The sequence below is a fragment of the Pipistrellus kuhlii genome, unplaced genomic scaffold (genome assembly GCF_014108245.1).
Source record: "Pipistrellus kuhlii isolate mPipKuh1 unplaced genomic scaffold, mPipKuh1.p scaffold_m20_p_2, whole genome shotgun sequence".
NCBI classification, from domain to species: Eukaryota; Metazoa; Chordata; class Mammalia; order Chiroptera; family Vespertilionidae; genus Pipistrellus; species Pipistrellus kuhlii.
In genome coordinates this window covers 136,064,450-136,083,430 of record NW_023425515.1, presented here as the reverse complement: position 1 = coordinate 136,083,430, position 18,981 = coordinate 136,064,450, and the positions used below count along the sequence as shown (strand labels likewise).

The 18,981-nt window shown below is 43.0% G+C and overlaps 1 protein-coding gene across 1 annotated transcript in view; it reads left to right on the top strand.

The window, feature by feature from the left end:
- The window catches only part of DNAI3 (dynein axonemal intermediate chain 3), a 76,732-nt gene extending 59,104 nt beyond the window's left edge, over positions 1–17,628 (top strand). The window contains exons 19-23 of the mRNA XM_036444807.2: positions 2,368–2,498; positions 10,759–10,963; positions 12,332–12,423; positions 13,753–13,875; positions 17,447–17,628. Coding sequence (XP_036300700.1) covers positions 2,368–2,498; positions 10,759–10,963; positions 12,332–12,423; positions 13,753–13,875; positions 17,447–17,590 — 695 coding nt within the window. The 3' untranslated portion in view covers positions 17,591–17,628. The remainder of the gene's footprint in view (positions 1–2,367; positions 2,499–10,758; positions 10,964–12,331; positions 12,424–13,752; positions 13,876–17,446) is intronic.
- The last annotated feature ends 1,353 nt before the right edge of the window (positions 17,629–18,981 follow it).

Sequence of the window (18,981 nt, the reverse complement as noted above, 5' to 3'; positions counted from 1 at the left end):
TAGGAGTGGGGCATTGAGAGAGGATTTGTGACCCAAGGGAGGGGAAGTGCAGGCATTTTCCCCCCCCCCGATTCTGTGATTTGAAGTTGAATTAAAAATGATATATTTTATAGAATAATCAATGACAGTACATTTAAAAACCACGAGCTTTATAACCAACTGCTTTTATGCTTATTCGTGTTTCCACTTATTCAATAATGTGTTAATGTTCACTGTGCGCATACTGCAGGCCAGGCAGCATCTCCACCGCACCCCTGGGACACAAGCCTGGTGCTGTGACGTCGTAACACTCGGTGGACACTGGTTCCTCCTGGTCTCAGAGATTTCCCGGAGGCCTCACCTCCAGCTTCCTAAACTGCTTTTGAGGAGGCCCATAACAAACAGGTTTCATTGTTTTTTTAAATATTTTTTATTTACTTTTTTTCTAAGAGAGAGAGAGGGGAAGTGGGAGAGGAAGAGAGAAAAACATCCATGTAAAAGAAAAACACCGATCAGCTGTCTCTTGCACACCCCCTACTGGGGCTAGAGCCCGAACCCCAGGCATGTGCCCTGACCCAGAATCAACCGGCAACCTTTTGGTGCATGGGATGGTGCCCAACCCACTGAGCCACATCGGCCAGAGCTGGTTTAAATTTTTTTATGCACTTTGTTCCATTTTTATAGAATAATCAATGACAGTACATTTAAAAACCAAGAGCTTTATGTTTTAACCTCCCTGATGTTTGTTCTTTCTTTCGCACTCATTTGTTCATCCAATGAAAGTGCCAGGCACTGGTGACATAAAGATGAACAAGATGCTATCCTCCCCTAGAAAAGTCCCATGATCTACTGGAAAGGTTAAACACACAAACACATGATGACAGGTTCTCTTGGGCTCTTCAGAAAAGGCCCCACTGAAGACAGGGGCAGGTGAGCAGGGTCCTGGAGAGCGCACTGCCATTTTCCAAAAGGAGAAGACGGAGAGAGGCCAGGGGACAGTGAGGAAACAGGGACAGCTCCTGGCCAAACCATGGCCATGGAAAGGGCAACCGCAGCCGAAGAGGTGCCAGGAGGGACAGTTAGGCCAAGAGACTCGTGTCCTCTCCCAAGAGCTCTGGGCTTTATCCTAGAGCCCCCATATAATGAGAAAATCACTCTGGCGGGAGAACAGGGGCTGGATTATTTTATTGGTGAGACTTGCCATGGCCCTCCTCGGGGCTTGTGGGTGTGGGCAGCAAGGCGCGGAATACATCCAGCTCTGAGACGGTCCTGGGGGTGAGGGAACCCCAGCAGTGGCACAGAGAATAGACCCGAGAGGCAGAAGGCCCCAGGGCCTGGGGCAGAGACCACAGGGAAGTCTTGATCTTTAACTCCAAACCCCTCCTCCACCCAGTTTCCATAAATAGAAACTCTACCTTAGCCAGTGCTTTACTAGAAACCTGGCTGTTATTCTCAGCATGTCTTGTCTCTCATCCCTCCTATCCAAGTCGTCTCCAAGCCCTGTCAGTTCTAGCTTGCACATATGCCTTGATTATCTACTCTTCTCCATCGGACCTTCCTCTGAGTCAGCATCCGCTCTCACTGGAACTACCACCTAGCCGCCTCTCATGTCCCTCTTTGCTGTTACCTCCTGCCAACCTGCTCTCCCCACAACAGACAATCTTCCGGAAATTTCAGTAAGATAGTCTGAAGCACTCACTAAAACATGTTACACTTAAAGTATAGCCTAAACACCTTTCCTGCAGGGCTCTGCATGGTCTGCAAACTCCTGGTCCCCGATTGTTCGACAGGTCTCACACTGGGATCACCAGACTCCATCTTACTGCCCTCCACAAATTTAAAAAGAGCCCAGCTGGTGTTGCTCAGTGGTTGAGCAATGACCTATGAACCAAGAGGTCACAGTCAGTTCTGGGTCAGGGCACATGGCTGAGTTGAGGGATCCATCCCCAGTAGGGGTTGGGGAGGAGGCAGCCAATCAATGATTCATTCTCATCATTGATATTTCTATCTCTCTCTCCCTCTCCCTTCCTCTCTGAAATAAATAAAAATGTATATTTAAAAAAAATAAAAATAAAATATAGTACCTGGTAGATATAGGCAATGCACAAATATTGATTGACAAATTAAATGAATTAATGAATGAATAAATGAGTAAGAACATGAAGCATTCCCCTGAAAAGTGGCCTTGATGAGAAATTCCATGGACATTTCATAAAAAGAGCAGGAGCTATTATATTTCTTGATTCATTCAACCCACCTGACCTCTGGTTATTTACTCTTGGATCTCATGAATCAAGACCTGTTTGCCCAGTGGAAGTCACTTCATTCTTTATTGCAGAAATGTGTACAGTGTTATTAAAGATGGAATGGCCTTTTCTACCCCAACAGCAAAGAAGCCTGTTAGCCTCAACACCGTCCACGACGGTGCCATCCACACAGTTCAGAGGTCACCCTTTTACGACGACATTATCCTCACCGTCGGGGGGTGGAACGTGGCCATCTGGAAGGAAGGTGTCATGGTAAGTTGTTTGCAACATGGAGAAAAGGGTGTGTGATCCTTTGTTGTTGAGGAAAACAATAGGGACAACAGACTGTTCTGACATAACAGTGCCTTTGGGACACATTTTAGAGGAATGAAACAGATGGCCTGGCTCCATCTTGTCGGCAGAACTGCTATAAGCCCTTTGAAAGCCCAACAACTTGCTTTTCTTTCCTGAGGGAAGGAAACATTTATAAGTCACTTGTTCTCTGAAAGCTAATAGTCTTTTCTTTTTCTTTTATATGTGTGTGTGTGTGTGTGTGTGTATATATATATATTATATGTGTATACTGTACATGTATATATGTATATATATGTATACATGTGTATATATAGATATCTGTGTGTGTATATATGTGTGTGTGTGTGTGTGTGTGTGTATATCAAGTTGAATTGATTTGCATTTTTCCTTCCCTTAAAATATGAGAATGAACCCTGGTCAGTGGAGCTCAGTTGGTTGGGTGACATCCTGTGCACCAGGGGTTGTCAGTTCAATTCCCCATCAGAGCACATGCCCAGGTTGCAGGCTTGATCCCTGGTAGGGTGTATGCAGCCAATCAATGCTTCTCTCCCTCTCCCTCTCTCTCTAACAAATCAATAAAAATTAATATTTTTAAAGATATAATTTAAAAAAAATCTTTATTGTTTAAAATATCATATGTAGTATTACATACTTCTTCTTTTCCCCCCATTGACCTCTCCCCAGCCATCTCCCACCCCCAGCACATGCCCTCACCGCCCCCTAGTGTCTGTGTCCATTGAATATCTCATATGCATGTGTACAAGTTCTTTGGTTAATCTCTTAAGGCCCACCCGCTCCCTTCCTTCCCTCTGAAGTTTGACTGTCTGTTCAATGCTTCTCTGTCTCTGGATCTCTTTTTGTTCATTAGTTTATGTTGTTCATCATATTCCACAAATGAGTGAGATCTTGGGATATTTATCTTTCTCCAACTGGCTTATTTTACTTAGCATAATGCTTTCCATGTCCATCCATGTTGTTGGGAATGGTAAGAGTTCTTTCTTTTTCACAGCATCATAATATTCCATTGTAGTACCACCGTATCCACTCATCTGCTGATGGACACGTAGCTGTTTTCAAATCTTAGCTGTTATAAATTGTGCTGCTGTGAACATGGGGGTGCATATGTCCTTTCTGATTGGTGTTTCTGATTTCTTGGGATATATTCCTAGAAGTGGGATTACTTGGTCAAATAGAAGTTCTATTTTTTTAGTTTTTTGAGGAAACTACATACTGTTTTTCACAGTGACTATACCAGTCTACATTCCTACAGCAGTGCACAAGGGTTCCTTTTCTCCACATCCTCCCCAGCAGTTGTCGTTTGTTGATTTGTTGATGATAGCCATTCTGACAGGTGTGAGATGGTACCTCATTGTCATTTTGATTTGCATCTTTTGGATGATTAGTGACTTTGAGCATGTTTTCACATGTATTTTGGTCTTCTGTAAGTCCACTTTCAAAAAGTGTCTATTTAAGTCCATTGCCCAATTTTGATTGGATTATTTATATTCCTTTTGTTAAGATGTCTGAGTTTCCTATAAATTTTGGAGATTAGGCCCTTATCAGAGATAACATTGGAAAATACATTCTCCCATGCAGTGGGTTTTCTTGTTGTTTTGTTGATGGTTTATTTTGCTGTGCAGAAGCTTTTTATTTTTATGTAGTCCCATTTGTTTATTTTCTCCTCAGCCCTAGGAGCTGTATCAGTAAAGATATTGCTATGACATATGTCTGATATTTTCCTGCCTATGGATTTGTCTAAGACAGTGGTAGGCAAACTCATTACTCTACAGTAGGGGTGTCGAACTCAATCAGAGAAGGGGCCAAAATCTAAAATCCAGCCTAAATTGCGGGCCGAATGGTTTACTGAACAGTCAAACTGTCATTGTGATGGAAACGCAGCGGAGTGCAGTGATGACAGCGCAGTGCGGGCCACATTGCAAGGCCTGGCAGGACGGATTTGGCCCGCGGGCCTTGTGTTTGACACATGTGCTCTACAGAGTGGCAAACCTCAGCTTGTGAGACCCATGTGGCTCGGGAGCTGCAATTTGCCCACCACTGGTCTAAGAATTTTATGGTTTTCCACCTTACGTTTAAGTTCTTATATCCATTTTGAGATTATTTTTGTGTATGGTGTAAATTGGTGGTCCAGTTTCTTTTTTTTTTTTTGCATGTATCTGTCCAATTTTCTCAACACCGTTTATTGAAAAGTGTATGCCTTTCCCTCCTTTGTCAAATATTAATTGAGCATAATGGCATGAGTCGATTTCTGGGTTCTCTGTTCTGTTCCATTGGTCTGTACGTAGGTTCTTGTGCCAGTACCAGCTCAGTTTTGAGAACAATGGCTTTGTTATACAGCTTGATACCTGGTATTGTAATCCCTCTAATTTTGTTCTTCTTTCTCAGGATTGCTGCAGCTATTTGGTCTTGTTAGTTTGTTTTTGTTTTTTATTCTTATGAATTTTTGGAGAGTTTGTTCTAGGTCTGTGAAATATGTCCTTTTAATGGGGATTGCATTAAATCTATAGATTCCTTTGGGTGAGTAAGGACATTTAATTATGTTAATTCTACCAATCCATGGACACGCTATATTTTTCCATTTTATGTTAATTCTACCAATCCATGAACACGCTATATTCTTCCACTTGTTTTTCAATGTCCTATAGTTTTCTAAGTACAGGTCTTTTACCACCTTACTTAAGTTTTTTTTTTTATTTATTTAATAAATCTTTATTGTTCAGATTATTACAGTTGTTCCTCTTTTGCCCCCATAGTTCCCCACCACCTGGTTCTCACCCCACCCCATTCCTTTACCCTGTCCTCATCAACAGGTGTAAAATTGTTGTCCAATCTCTTCCTGCTAGCCCCACACTCCCTTCTTCCCCAAGAATTGTCAGTCTACTCCCTTTCTATGCCCCTGATTCTATTATATTCACCGGTTTATTCTGTTTATTCACTTGATTTTTAGATTCACTTATTGACAGATATGTATTTGTCATCACTTTGTTGTTCATAATTTTTATCTTTACCTTTTTCTTCTTTTTCTCTTTTTGAAGAACATCTTTTAGTATTTCATATAATACTGGTTTGGTGGTGATGAACTCCTTTAGCTTTTTCTGATCTGTGAAGCTGCTTATCTGACCTTCAATTCTAAATGATAGCTTTGCTGGGTAGAGTAGTCTTGGTTGTAGATTCTTGCTATTCATCACTTTGAATATTTCTTGCCACTCCCTTCTGGCCTGCATAGTTTCTGTTGAGAAATTAGCTGACACTCATATTGGTACTCCCTTGTAGGTAATTAACTGTTTTTCTCTTGCTGCTTGTAAGATTTTCTCTTTGTCTTTTGCCCTGGGCATTTCAATTATGATGTGTCTTAGTGTAGCCCTCTTTGGATTCCTCTTGTTTGGGGTTCTGTGCGCTTCCTGGACTTGTAAGTCTATTTCTTTCACTAAGTGTGGGAAGTTTTCTGTCACTATTTCTTCAAATAGATTTCCAATATCTTGTGCTCTCTCTTCTTCTGGCACCCCCATAATTTGGATGTTGGTACACTTGAAGCTGTTCCAGAGGTTCCTTGCACTATCTTCATATTTTTTTTATACATTTTCCTTTTTTTCTTTTCCAGTTGGGTATATTTTGCTTCTTTGTATTCCAAATCTTTGACTTGATTTTTGTGATCCTCTAGTCTGCTTTTGGATCTCTGTATATAATTTTTTATTTCAGTCAGTTGTATGCTTGGTCTCACTAAATTTCTCGAAGGTTTCTGGAAGATTTTTTTTAATATATTTTATTGATTTTTCACAGAGAGGAAGAGAGAAGGATAGAGAGTTAAAAACATCGATGAGAGAGAATCATCGATCAGCTGCCTCTTGCACACCCCCTACTGGGGATGTGCCCGCAGCCAAGGTTCAGGCCCTTGACCGGAATCAAACCCAGGACCTTTCAGTCCGCAGTCCGACGCTCTATCCATTGAGCCAAACCAGTCCCAGCAGTTTCTAGAAGATTTTTGAGTAACCTTATAACCATGGTTTTGAACTCTATATCCAATAGTTTGCTTTCCTCCATTTCTTTCATTTGTGACATGTTTCTTTGTCTCCTCATTTTGGCTGCTTCCCTCTGCTGATAAAGTGGCCTTGTGTGGTAGGTGTCCTATAGGGCCCAGTGTCTCAGCCTCCCCAGTCACCTGAGGTGGATGCTCTTGGTGCGCCCCTTTGTGGGCTGTGTGCACAGACTTATTGTAGTTAAGTTTTGATTATTGTTGGTATCACTGGGAGGATACCAACAGGCCAGTTGGCTGTGAGGACCAGCTGTGTCTACAATGGAAGAACTGCTGTGCTGGAGATACCCTTATGGGTCAGGACTTGCTTCAGTGGGGCTTTGGTGCTCACTGAGTCTGCCCCTTGAATGTGTCACTTATGGATGTGAAGAGTTGTAATCTGGTATAGTCTGTCACTGACTGCTGGGTACACTAGCTCTTGGATCTCCAAGGAGGTGCAAAGCCAGCCACTGCCTGAGGCCGCCCAGCAGGAGCTACAGAGAGATATGCAGGTTCCTTCTCTTTGTATGGGGTTTGGAAGAGCCCATATGAGGCCCAGCTGTAAAGCAATGCAGGCTACTGCTGCAGAGCCTTAGGCTTTCTTTTGGAAGCTCTGGGACTCTCTGACCCAGCTGCAGTTTGACAGGTTTTAGGTGAAAGGACAGGCCATCTATATGCAAAAGCCGCTGCATACAGCTTGGGTGGGGTTGTAAATTGAATGGGCCGGGGAATCACCAGGGCAAAGCAAACAGCAATGGCTGCCAGTCATCCCTGCCCTTGAGAGATCCCTGGGTCTCCATGTCCCGGGCACCATGCAGGAACAATGATTGCTGTGAGCACCTCCATACCTTCTCACTTCTATACCTCCGCACCTCTTACCAGACTCAATGTACCTTTTTCTTTCCTTCCAGTTGTTCCATTGAACCAGCTTCCCATTGGTTCTGGGTGATATTTGTTTTGTCTTTTAGTTGGAGTTATGATGTGGTTGTGAGAGGCAGTAAGTACAAGTGTTTATCTTTCCCACCGTCTTGGTTGTCTGCCTTATTTAAGTCTATTTCTATGTATCTTAATTTTTTTTTTTTGGTGCAATGGTAAATGGGATTGTTTTGGTTTTTTTGTTTTTTGTTTTTGTAAGTTAATTATTAATGTATAAAAAGACCATAGATTTCTGGGTGTAAATTTTATATCCTGCTGCATTACTTAATTCATTTATTAAATCTAATAGGTTTTTTTGATGGAGTCTTTCTGGTTTTCTATGTACAATATCATGTCATCTGCGAATAATGACAGTTTTACTTCTTTTCCAATTTGACTGCCTTTTATTTCTTCTTATTTGATAACTATCGCTAGCACTTCCAGTACCATATGGAATAGGATTGGTGAGAGTGGGCATCCTTGTCTTGTTCCTGTTCTTAGGGGAAATGGTTTTAGTTTTTGTCCATTGAGTATAATGTTGGCTGTAGATTTGTCATATATGGCTTTTATTATGTTGAGTTATGATCCTTTTATTCCCACTTTGCTGAGAGTTTTTATCAAGAAAAAATGTTGGATTTTGTCAAATTCCTTTTCTGCGTCAATTGATATGATTATGTGATTTTTATCTGGCCATTTGTATGAAATATCACGTTTATTGATTTGTGGATATTATACCATCCTTGCATCCCCAGAATAAGTTCCATTTGGTCATGGTGTATGATCTTTCTAATGTAATGCTGGATCTGATTTTGCTAGGATTTTGTTGAAGATTTTAGCATCTCTATGTTCATCAGGAATATTGGCCTGTAATTCTCTTTCTTTGTAGCATCTTTATCTGGTTTTGGGATTAGGATAATGGTAGCTTCATAAAAAGAGTTGGAAGTGTTCCTTCCTCTTGAATTGTTTGGAATAGTCTGAGGAGAAAAGGTTTTAGTTTTTCTTGGAATGTTCAGTAAAATTCCCCTGTGAAGCCTTTTGTTTGCTGGAAGTTTTTGATGATTGCTTCAATTTCCTCCAAAGTCATTGGCCTATTCAGATTTTTTTCTTCCTGATTGTGTTTTGGAAGGTCGTATCTTTTTAGGAATATTTCCACTTATTCTAGGTTGACCAGTTTGTTGGAATACAGGTGTTCATAGTATTTTATATATATATATATATATATATATATATATATATATATATATTATATATATATATAATCCTTTATATTTCTGTGGGGTCTGTTATTATTTTGTCTCTTTTACTTCTGATTTTGTTTATTTGGGTCCTTTCTCTTTGCTTCTTGGTGAGCCTGGATAGAGGTTCATCAATCTTATTTATCTTTTCAAAGAACCAGCTCTTGGCTTTATTGTTCTTTTGTTGTTGTTGTTGTTATTGCATGTTTTTTGTTTTGTTTTGGTTTTGGTTTTTGGTGTGTTTTTGTTTTGTTTTGTTTTGTTTTTTTGTCTCCAATTCTGTAATCTTTTCTTCTGCACCAGAAATATGTCAGGAATTTCAGAAAGTGAAAGTAAAAAAGCTAAAGAGTCTGTCACCAGGAAGAGCAGAGGTGTGTAGGGTCAAAGTAACACAATGATAAGAATATTTAGTGGTTAGGATTAGGAGAAGATTAGGAGAGGGCCTGAACCCAGACTGATAGAAGCTAAGCTGTCAAAAAACTAGAAAGGTTGAGAAAGACCAGTGAAATAAGAGTGTGGAAAAATCATTATGATATGTCCATTTGGTGATCAATTTAAGATTATTAAAATCTGTAATATATATATTTCACAGCTGTAATGAATATATTCTTTGAATAAATAATATGTGTAATATATTTACATATATATATAAAACTTTATAAATATTTTTTCCTTAACCCAACAAGTTCACTTCTAGGACTGTAACACAAATCTCAAAAAAAATTTCCTTGAATATATGTACAAGTTTTTCTTTTTTCTTTTCTTTTTTCTTTTTTTAATATATTTTATTGATTTTTCACATAGAGGAAAGGAGAGTGATAGAGAGTTAGAAACATCGATGAGAGAGATACATCGACCAGCTGCCTCCTGCACACCCCCTATTGGGGATATGCCCACAACCAATGTACATGCCCGTGACCGGAATCGAACCTGAGACCCCTCAGTCCGCAGACTGATGCTCTATCCACTGAGCCAAACCGGTTTTGGCTGTACAAGGTTTTCATTGAAAAGACTGGAAACTACTTAAGTACCCATCCACAGAACAACTTTACTTTATACCAATGTACTCTATATGTCCTCCTCCTCCTCCTCCTCCTCTTTCTCCTCCTCCTCCTCCTTCTTCCTCTTCTTCTTCCTCTTCTTCTTCTTCTTCTTCTTCTTCTTTTCTTCTTCTTCTTCTTCTTCAATGAACAATGTTAGTTTTATAATTGAAAAAAACAATTCAGCCAAGATTATACACAGATTATGTAGGGGTAGGTACCTGGTTATCCACAGAAACGGAAGGACCTGAGCCAAGGACAGGTCTGGAGTGGCATCTCTAAGGAGTCCAAGCATCTGAGACATCCTTCCACCCCCACAGGAAAGGCTCCTATGCATGTGTTGGAGGCATGAGGCAGTTCCTCTGCAGGTGTAAATAGATAAATGCTCTACCGGTTGCTAGGTGGAGCATGCCAGTGGGAAGAAAGCACATTCTGATCTTCTATCTCTATGAAAATCTCCCAGAGAAGGTAAATTGCCCCATGGTGGAGAAAAGACAAGACGATCATAGGATGCTTTGCTGGTCTAAAATCTCTTCCCAATAGTACTTACAGGTCATTGCATGCAGCTCACAGCTAGAATTAACTATTTATTTAATTATTCATTTATTTATTTCAGCTACCAGAGTTGTTCCCATGGGAAGGAGGTATAAGCCAATTTCATGATCTTTTCTTACCTGGTGTACACCAATCTCCGGAGAAATAGCAATGGACTTCCATAGCTATTGGATTATTAAAACCAACAACAGCTTGATAGGAAAGTTTGCTCTTTTTTAAAAAGCAAATAAAGTAAAAAGAAAAGGGTGTTATAAAAACGTGCAGGGAAGAAAAGAACTGGCATCATATAACAATCCTATAAGTAAAAGAAATAAAACTTCCTAATAGGCATAATTTGGCTGTTACATGATCATAGCTATCTGAGTTGCACTTAAAATCATTGTGAACATCCCTTTGATGATAACGCAAGCTTTTAATGTGTCTTTTTAAAAATTTGCTTCGAGATCGGGCCCCTCCTTCAGTCAAGCTGTGCTCCAAAAAGGTACACCTCCGGGCACTGGTCCCTGACGAGGCCCGGCGTCATCTATATCGGCCGAGAAGATGGATACATCGATATCTGGGACCTTCTGGAGAAAACCCACGAACCAACCCAGTCACAAAACATCTGTATAACGATGATCACCTGCATCAGACCCTGGGCCTTTTCTGGTATGTTCTTTCCCTGCCAGCACGCTAAGCCATCTTGCCTTTTTGTGTAACTCAGGAGAATGTTGGCGTCATCTGGGAGGCCTCCGGGGTCCTTCCTCGGGTTTTTCTTTTCTTCCCTCCCTTCCCTTCCTTCTCCCTCCTGCTCCCTTTCCTCTCCATCATGCCCCTTCTCTCTTGCACTCTCCTGGATACCACCTGAGCTCCTCTCACTAATTTCCCCATCAACAGTTATTTTTGAGACACATGTAGTACGCTGCGCCGAGGGCAATTTTGAACCACGCCACACAAAGCACCCTTCTCACCTTCTAATAGTTTATTCTCTTTGTCCTGGTTTCTCTGTTGTAGCCAAGTGCTACTTTCTATATAAATCAAATATATTTAAAAGGAGTTTTTCTTTGTTTCCAAAGTTGTTGAAGGCACAGAATGTCTTTCCATTCCTTTCTCTCTCAGAAACATTACCTTGAGAAATTCATCCTTCAGCATCTCTCGAGTGTCACAGTCCAGCTGCTGCTGAGGAATATGTCACCAAAGTATGTTTTCCTATCTTTGCTCCAAAACATAATATACCTACAGGGAGTATAGGAGCTGGCAATGTGAACCGTTTTCTGGAAATGAGAAGAAAAATCAACAACACATGATGAGTTAGAAATTTAAAATGCTCAGACACATTTGTGTTTCAGGCCCATTTTAAATGCTCCAAGGAAACCATCTGGTGTGCATTCTGGCTCCTGGTTCTGACTGTACCTTTTAAATTCATCTGTATGCTGGTTTCCTTCAGCCCTTACTGTGTCTTTGCGGATACTGCCTTCATGATTTTCCCCTGGAAATTGGTTTTGTTTTTTTTTATTGTTATTAATATATTTCTTTATTGATTTCATAGAGGAAGGGAGAGGGATAGAGAGATAGAAACATCAATGATGAGAGAGAATTATTGATCGGCTGCCTCCTGCACGCCCCCTACAGGGGATCGAGCCTGCAAACCAGGCATGTGCCCTTGACCGGAATCGAACCTGGGACCCTTCGGTCCGCAGGCCGACTCTCTATCCACTGAGCCAAACCGTCCAGGGCTCCCTGGAAATCTTTCTATGTGTTTTCCCTCCTTTCTTCTCGCGTGTGCCCAGTGGCTCCGCCACAGAGGGAGTCCACCTCAGCGCGGAGCCACACTCTTTACACAGAGGCCGAGAAAAGGAGATCCGGGGAGGGCCCCCAGGCGCGAATGTCTGATGAGGATGCCAAGGTCACTGTGACTCCCACAGGTCCCTTTGGGACACCACAGAGCGAGCCGCGGTTCCTGTTTAAACGCTGAGACAGCCTTCTGTGGGCGACCCGTTTCTCCCGCCAACCCCCTGCTGGTTTTCCAACTTGCAGCTAAGCAGCAGTTCATAGCCGTCGCCGATTTCTATGGGACGCTGCATATATTAGAGATTCCTTGGACACTGAGTCACCCTTCCACCAACGAGGTCAGTGACGTTGGGCGCTGAGGATTTCTGGGACTGAATATCACTGCGGCGTGTCTTACAAGTGTGTTCAGAAAGGAAAGCACTTTCTCTCTAAGAGAGCAGTCAGAAACAAGGGGATGCATTTCTGCTTCCCAAGTGAAATAGTTTGAAGCTAGAAAAAATAAACAAAAATAGAAGGAGAGGGAGGCCAAGTCAATGAAACCCAGACTCAGAGAAGAATCACTTAATCAGAAGAATCACATGATCAGAAGCTGTTTATTTCCAGGTTGTAACCGAAGCACAGGACCCTTATTTCAGATGCCGGTGCCGGAGGGTGCATGGGACGTTTGCAAGCATCTTCCCATTGCCTACCACCCTGTCCCCTCCTCCCAAGTCCCCTCCCACAAGCTAGTGTCCTGCAAGTAGCGAGTCTGAAGCAGCAATATTCTTTCCACTCTCCCACCCCCATCCCTACCACCCGAGGCTGCAGGCGAAGTTAATAAGGAGGTTATGAAAAGATCAATAAGTAGAAACATATAAGCATACCTACACAGAACGTTAGATATATAGACTGCAATCTGTTGCAAAGTCCCAGCAACATCAACCTCGTTAATGTCAGGCAAAGGCTTTTCCTCCCCTGGTCACCTGGCCTATTTTCCTGTTTCCATTCTTATACCTGCATGCCAACCTCCAAGGGGCCAGGAGCTCTGCTCCCAGGCCCTGTAGGATCTGCATTGATACCCTCATCTGGGTTTTCCAAGTTCTGTGGATGATAGGAACATTCCCTTGTGTTAGAAGTGAGAAGGAAGGAAGAAGGGGAAAAAAAAGCAATCCTTGAATTTTCCTTCTACAAAATTATAAACAATTTGTGCAGCTCTCTCCTTCCAACCTCACTCCCTTCCTGGAATACTATAATTCGCAGGGTCCTAAAACTTAGCACAGTAGCTCCCAAGTTGAGCTAACTTCTCTGGTGTTGGGCCTGTGGGCAGTGTCCCAAAGTAGGGAATATACACTGAGTGGCCAGATTATTATGATCTCACTCAGTGTATATCCTATATAATAAAAGGCTAATATGCAAATTGTCCTCTCCACCAGGAGTTTGACCCGCAGGCAGGTCAGCCAACCACTCATGTCCCCTCCCCCTGGCCAGGCTGGCTGAACCCCACCCATGCACAAATTTATGCACCAGGCCTCTACTATATATATATTGAATGGCCAGATTATTTTGCATTCAGAGTACTTAGTGTACCTGGTGAGTTATAGTAGCAGGAACTCTTCCAGGCCCTTGTAAAAAAAAACAGGGGGCGGCTGTCCATGTGGGCTTCCCTCTTGAATGACTGTTTCTAACAGGCATCAAGTATAAACTATTACTTTGAAAGAGAAGTCAAGCACCTGGAATATGTGGCACAACGCAAGAAAATTCGTGAACAAGAAAGGAAGGAAATGGAGCTGGAGAGGGAGAAGAAAAAAGTTGTAAGTTAAATTTCAGAAACAAAAGTTGATTCTCTCTAACCCCAGTGGGAATACGTGTGTTTGGCTTATTCCACAATTTGAAAAGGAAAATTATGCCTTTCACATTCTTCTCTCATTCTCATGAGAGTCAAGAGGGCATTTCTCCAATTTCCTAGCTTACCATGAGTAAGCAACTATTGTTGAACAACTCGTAAGATTCTACCTAATGGAAGTTTCTGAAATGCTCTGTAACATCAAAGTCTTTTAGGTACAATGGTATCTAAATACCATCTACACATACAATGATTCACACCAGCCAGGCTGATGTCATTTTTTAAATTTCATAATGTAAGGCAGTGTTTCTCAACCTTTCTATTGTCGCCTCCACAGTTGAGAACCGCTAGCAGGGTTACCTAAGACCATCGGAAAACACAGATATTTACATTACAGTTCATAACAGTAGCAAAATTACAGTTATGAAGTAGAAAGGAAAATAATTTTATGGTTGGGGGTCACCACAGCATGAGGAACTGTATTAAAGGGTCGCAGCAATAAAAAGGTTAAGAATCACTGATCTAAGAGAAATGAGGTCAGTGCCCCTTACTAAATAGTCAACTATTGAATGTTTTTAAAAGTAATGTAGCACATCAGCTGAAAATCACAAAGTTAACATGACCACTTATTGATAGATATTAATTAGTGTAATATAAGCAGAGGGCCTCATTTAAAAAATTGGTTAGTGATGACAAGGTATAAAAGAATACCAATTAACTAACTTCTCATTGTTTTCCCCAGCCAAAACAAAAATGCTCTTGATGTTGTGTGTGTGTGTGTGTGTGTGTGTGTGTGTGTGTGAGGGCATTCACAAAAATTGGTTGAAATTTTGTTGTGGGAGGTAAGCTGCCACCCTTTCCCTATGCCCGAAATTATCTCCAATTATTATGAGTGTTTAAATACCATACCAAGAGCCCCTAATTATCCACATTAGTAGAATTGTGGATGATACAAAAATAATATGCCTGTGAAATATCTTTAAATCACCTGAATGTCATAATAATCTTAGTACCACACATTTGAGTTTCCAACACTTTTCCAACTCCTTGTTGTGACTTTATTTCCATTTGATATTGTGCCCTTTTTTAAGTAAAGCTACCACTTCTCAGATGCTCTCTGGACTGGACTGGATTGGACTGTGGCTAATTGAATGATTTTTAAAGGACTTTTCTGTTACATTTAGAAGGTGCAAAGGTCACCAAGGATAAACAACTAATGTTCATCAGAAATATCTACACTAATAAAAGAGAAACATGCAAATTGACCATCACTCTGCTATACCCACAAGCCATTCTCACCAGGCAATCAGGAACGAGTACACAAATTAACCCAACCAAGGTGACAGCAGCCACAGAGCTGGAGCGAGCAGGAGGCTTGGGTTGCCCCAGGCGATGGAGGAAGCCAAGCTTCCTGCCTGCCCTGGCCAGCCCTGACCTCTGCTCAAGGCTATAAAGTTTCAATTATAGAAGATAAATACCAGATACTTGCTCCCAGCCAGCCCTGGCTACCACTCAATGAGGTGCTGGGGGGAAAGAAAGAAAGAAAGAAAGAAAGAAAGAAAGAAAGAAAGAAAGAAAGAGAGAGAGAGAGAGAGAGAGAGAGAGAGAGAGAGAGAGAGAGAGAGAGAGAGAGAGAGAGAGAGAAAGAAAGAAAGAAAGAAAGAAGAAAGAAAGAAAGAAGAGAGAAAGAAGGAAGGAAGGAAGGAAGGAAGGAGGAAGGAAGGAGGAAGGAAGGAAGGAAGGAAGAAGGAGAGAGAGAGAGAGGAGACGAGAGAGAGAGAGAGAGGAGAGAGAGAGAGAGAGAGGAGAGAGAGGAGAGGAGGGAGGAGGAGGGAGGGAGGAGGGAGGGAGGGAGGGAGGAGGGAGGGGAGCTTGGGTCACCAGGGGCTGATCAGGCCAGGATAGGATGGCAGTTATGGGTGATCAGGCTGGTAGGGGGCAGGGCCATTGGTGGTAATAAGACCAGCAGAGGAGCCAGTTGGGGGTGAGCAGTCCATCAGTGGGGGTCAGTTGTAGGTGATCAGGACAGCAGGGGGTGCAGTTTGGAGTGAGCAGGCCAGCAGGGGCATAGTTGGGGGTAAGCAGGCCAGTGGGGAAGGGAGGTGGGGGCAAGCAGACCAGCGGGGGAGGAGAGAACGCAGTTGGGGTTGATCAGGCTTGTGGAGTGGCATTTGGAGGCGAGCAGGCTGGTGGTATAGGGCAGTTGGGGGTGAGCAGGCTGGCAGATAGAGTGGTTAGGGCAGCAATCAGGCAGCCAGGTGAGCGGCTGGAGCCAGCAGTCCCAGACTGTGAAAGGGATGTCCAACTGCCAGTTTAGGCTCGATCCCTGTAAGCTGGCAGCAGGACATCCTTCAAAGGGTCCCAGATTGGAGAGGATGCAGGCCAGTCTTAGAAACAACCCTCTGCCTCCAAGCACAAATTTTGTGCACTGGGCCTCTAGTCTTTTCATAAGCAACAGCTGATAAAAGGGAAAATGGAAACAAACAGTAACAACCTCAGAGGATTGCAGTGAGGATTAAATGAGTTAAAATGTTTACAGCACTTAGCCTGTAACTGGCACACAGAAAGTGCTAGCATGATTTCAGAGAAAGGAAGAACATCACACTTCTGTCCCGAGAGGCTGGTCTTTAGGAGCGCCCCCGGGTGCCAGGGATCAGGCTGTGCACTGCAACCCCTGGGTCCGGAGGAAATCATACACCCACCTGCTTGTAAACATCGAGTCGATACAGTTCATGTCTTCGGGGGGGAGGGGGGGGGAGAGTAGTTGTAGCTCAAGCAGCACATGAAGTGGGAAATATCCCAACTAGAATTTCAGCAGGAAACCCAAAGCTGGGGCAAGGAGCAGTTTCCATGTGATCCAGAAGCCATGCCATCTGCATGGGGCTTAGGAGGGAATCCTGCCACCTCGTGCCAGTCACCCACACTCCAGACTATGTAAGGGAAGAAGCCTGAAAGAGGGCATGTTCTCTGGAGAGATGTCTCAGAGAGCTACACACACACCCCCTCCCGCCTCCCACCTCTGCAACACTGGACTCGGTAAGAGATGGGCTGCTGGCCAGGAGAGCCGGTGCCTCTGATGCCTGGCAGGAGGCTTGCTGAGCCAGAGAAACCCAAAGGCCAGGAATTGCCAGGCACCCAGAGCAGCCTATGCAGGGAGAGTTTGGGGAACCCATAGACTAGGGCCTAGACTCCTGAGGCTGGATGGTCTATGGGCAAGAGATTGAGTGAAACAGCTCTGAGGAGGGTGGAGAGAGAGCCAGGGGCAATGGACTTCTCCTGGAGGCAGAGGGACGGTGCTGAGTGGACCCTTGGAAAGACGCTGGTCTCAAAAGTGCCTAAGGACCTTCTAACCGGGATGAGGCAACATCTGCAGAGAGAGGCTGAAGGGGCAAGAGGTGCCCTCCCCTCTCCCCAGCCCCTGTCCTCCCACAAACCCCTCCAGAGCAGCCAGGCTGGCTCTTCAAAGGCAGCCCCTTCTCATTTGTGGTATTTCTAGCTGTCAGTGTCTTAGAGGGATAACTTGCTTTTCTCCTCCCTAGAAACTGCACCAGAGGGCGAAAGAGCAGGTGGAGGCCGAGTTGAAGATGGACTACGAGAGCTATTTGGAACTGGAGATGTCCGTCCTCCTCAGCCTGGGCCTCACTAAGGTCTCGGACAATCTGTCCTTCGTGGACCTCTTATAGGAGCCTTCCTGGGTGGTGGTGGTGGGAGGGGCGGGGGGGTGTCTGGGGCTTTCGGGAGGGAGACTGCCTTTGCTTCCTACTCATGACTCTTATGTAAGTGGACTGTCAAACTAAGCATTCAGCAGGATCACTTATTAATAGCAGGCTTTTATTTCATTGCTAGTAAAACTTTTCCATTATAACAATTAGTAAGATCTGTCTTGATCATTTTTAGTTTCAGTATGTACCGAAACTTTGTAACAAATATGAAAGTTATGGATAAGGGAACTTTGATTTTCCTAGAGAAATACACAGCTTCAGCGATCCCCTCACCCCCGATCCTCAATAGCCATTCAGGGCCCCAACCCCAGATAGAAGTGGAAATTAAACTTTGCTCCTAATTACCAGGTTGCTTTTGGTCACCTCCCCAAAAAGAGCTTCCCATGGGCCCCTGCACAGATGGGAGGGCCATGTGCTGAACAAAATATTAGCGAGTCAAATCCAGAGACATAAGCAGAAAGAAAGGATGTCATGTGAAGATGGTGCTGACTTTATGCAGGAAATATAAAGTTAATTTAACAGTAGAAATTAAATTGATGGTTGATTAAAGGAGAGAAAGTATGATACCAAAGAGATGCAGGAACACGTTTGATAAAATATGATATCCATTCCTGATAAAAAACAAAAAAACAAAAAAAAAAAAAAACCCACACAAAACAACAATAGATTCTTTAGCAACTACAGAAAGAAGGGAACGTCCTTAACCTGGTGCAGGGAATGTAAAAAAAAAAAAAAAAAAAAAAATGTCCTACAACATGCCTGGCTGGCATGGCTCAGAGGTTGAACATCGACCTATGAACCAGGAAGTCACTGTTCCATTCCCGGTCAGGGCACATACCTGGGGTTCGGGCTCGATCCCCAGTATGGGTCATGCAGGAGGAAGCCACTCAATGAGTCTCTCTCATCATTGAGGTTTCTGGCTCTCTCTCCCTCTCCCTTCCACTCTGAAATCAGTAAAAATATATTTTAAAAATAAATAATAAATAAGTAAAATTTTAAAAGTCCTACAACAAACTTCTACCTCATGATGAAAAGTTGAAAGCTTGACTCCAATATGTGGAACAAGACACAGTACCCACCATCATGTGTTCTAGTCAATATCGTATGGGGGGGGGGGGGTCAAGCAGTGTGGGCATGAAAAGAGAACGGCATGTGAAACTCAGTTGTGCAAGAGTTTGGTGGATCTCAAGATTCCATTTCAGAAAAGTGACTGATATGGACTGTGGGGCTGAGGGGAGACTAGCTGGAGATGAGACTGGAAAAGTCCGTTGGCGCCAGATTGTAAAGGCTCCTATAAACCAAGCTCAAGAAGCTGGGTTACAGCTTGCAGGTAATGAGGGATTCATAGAAGG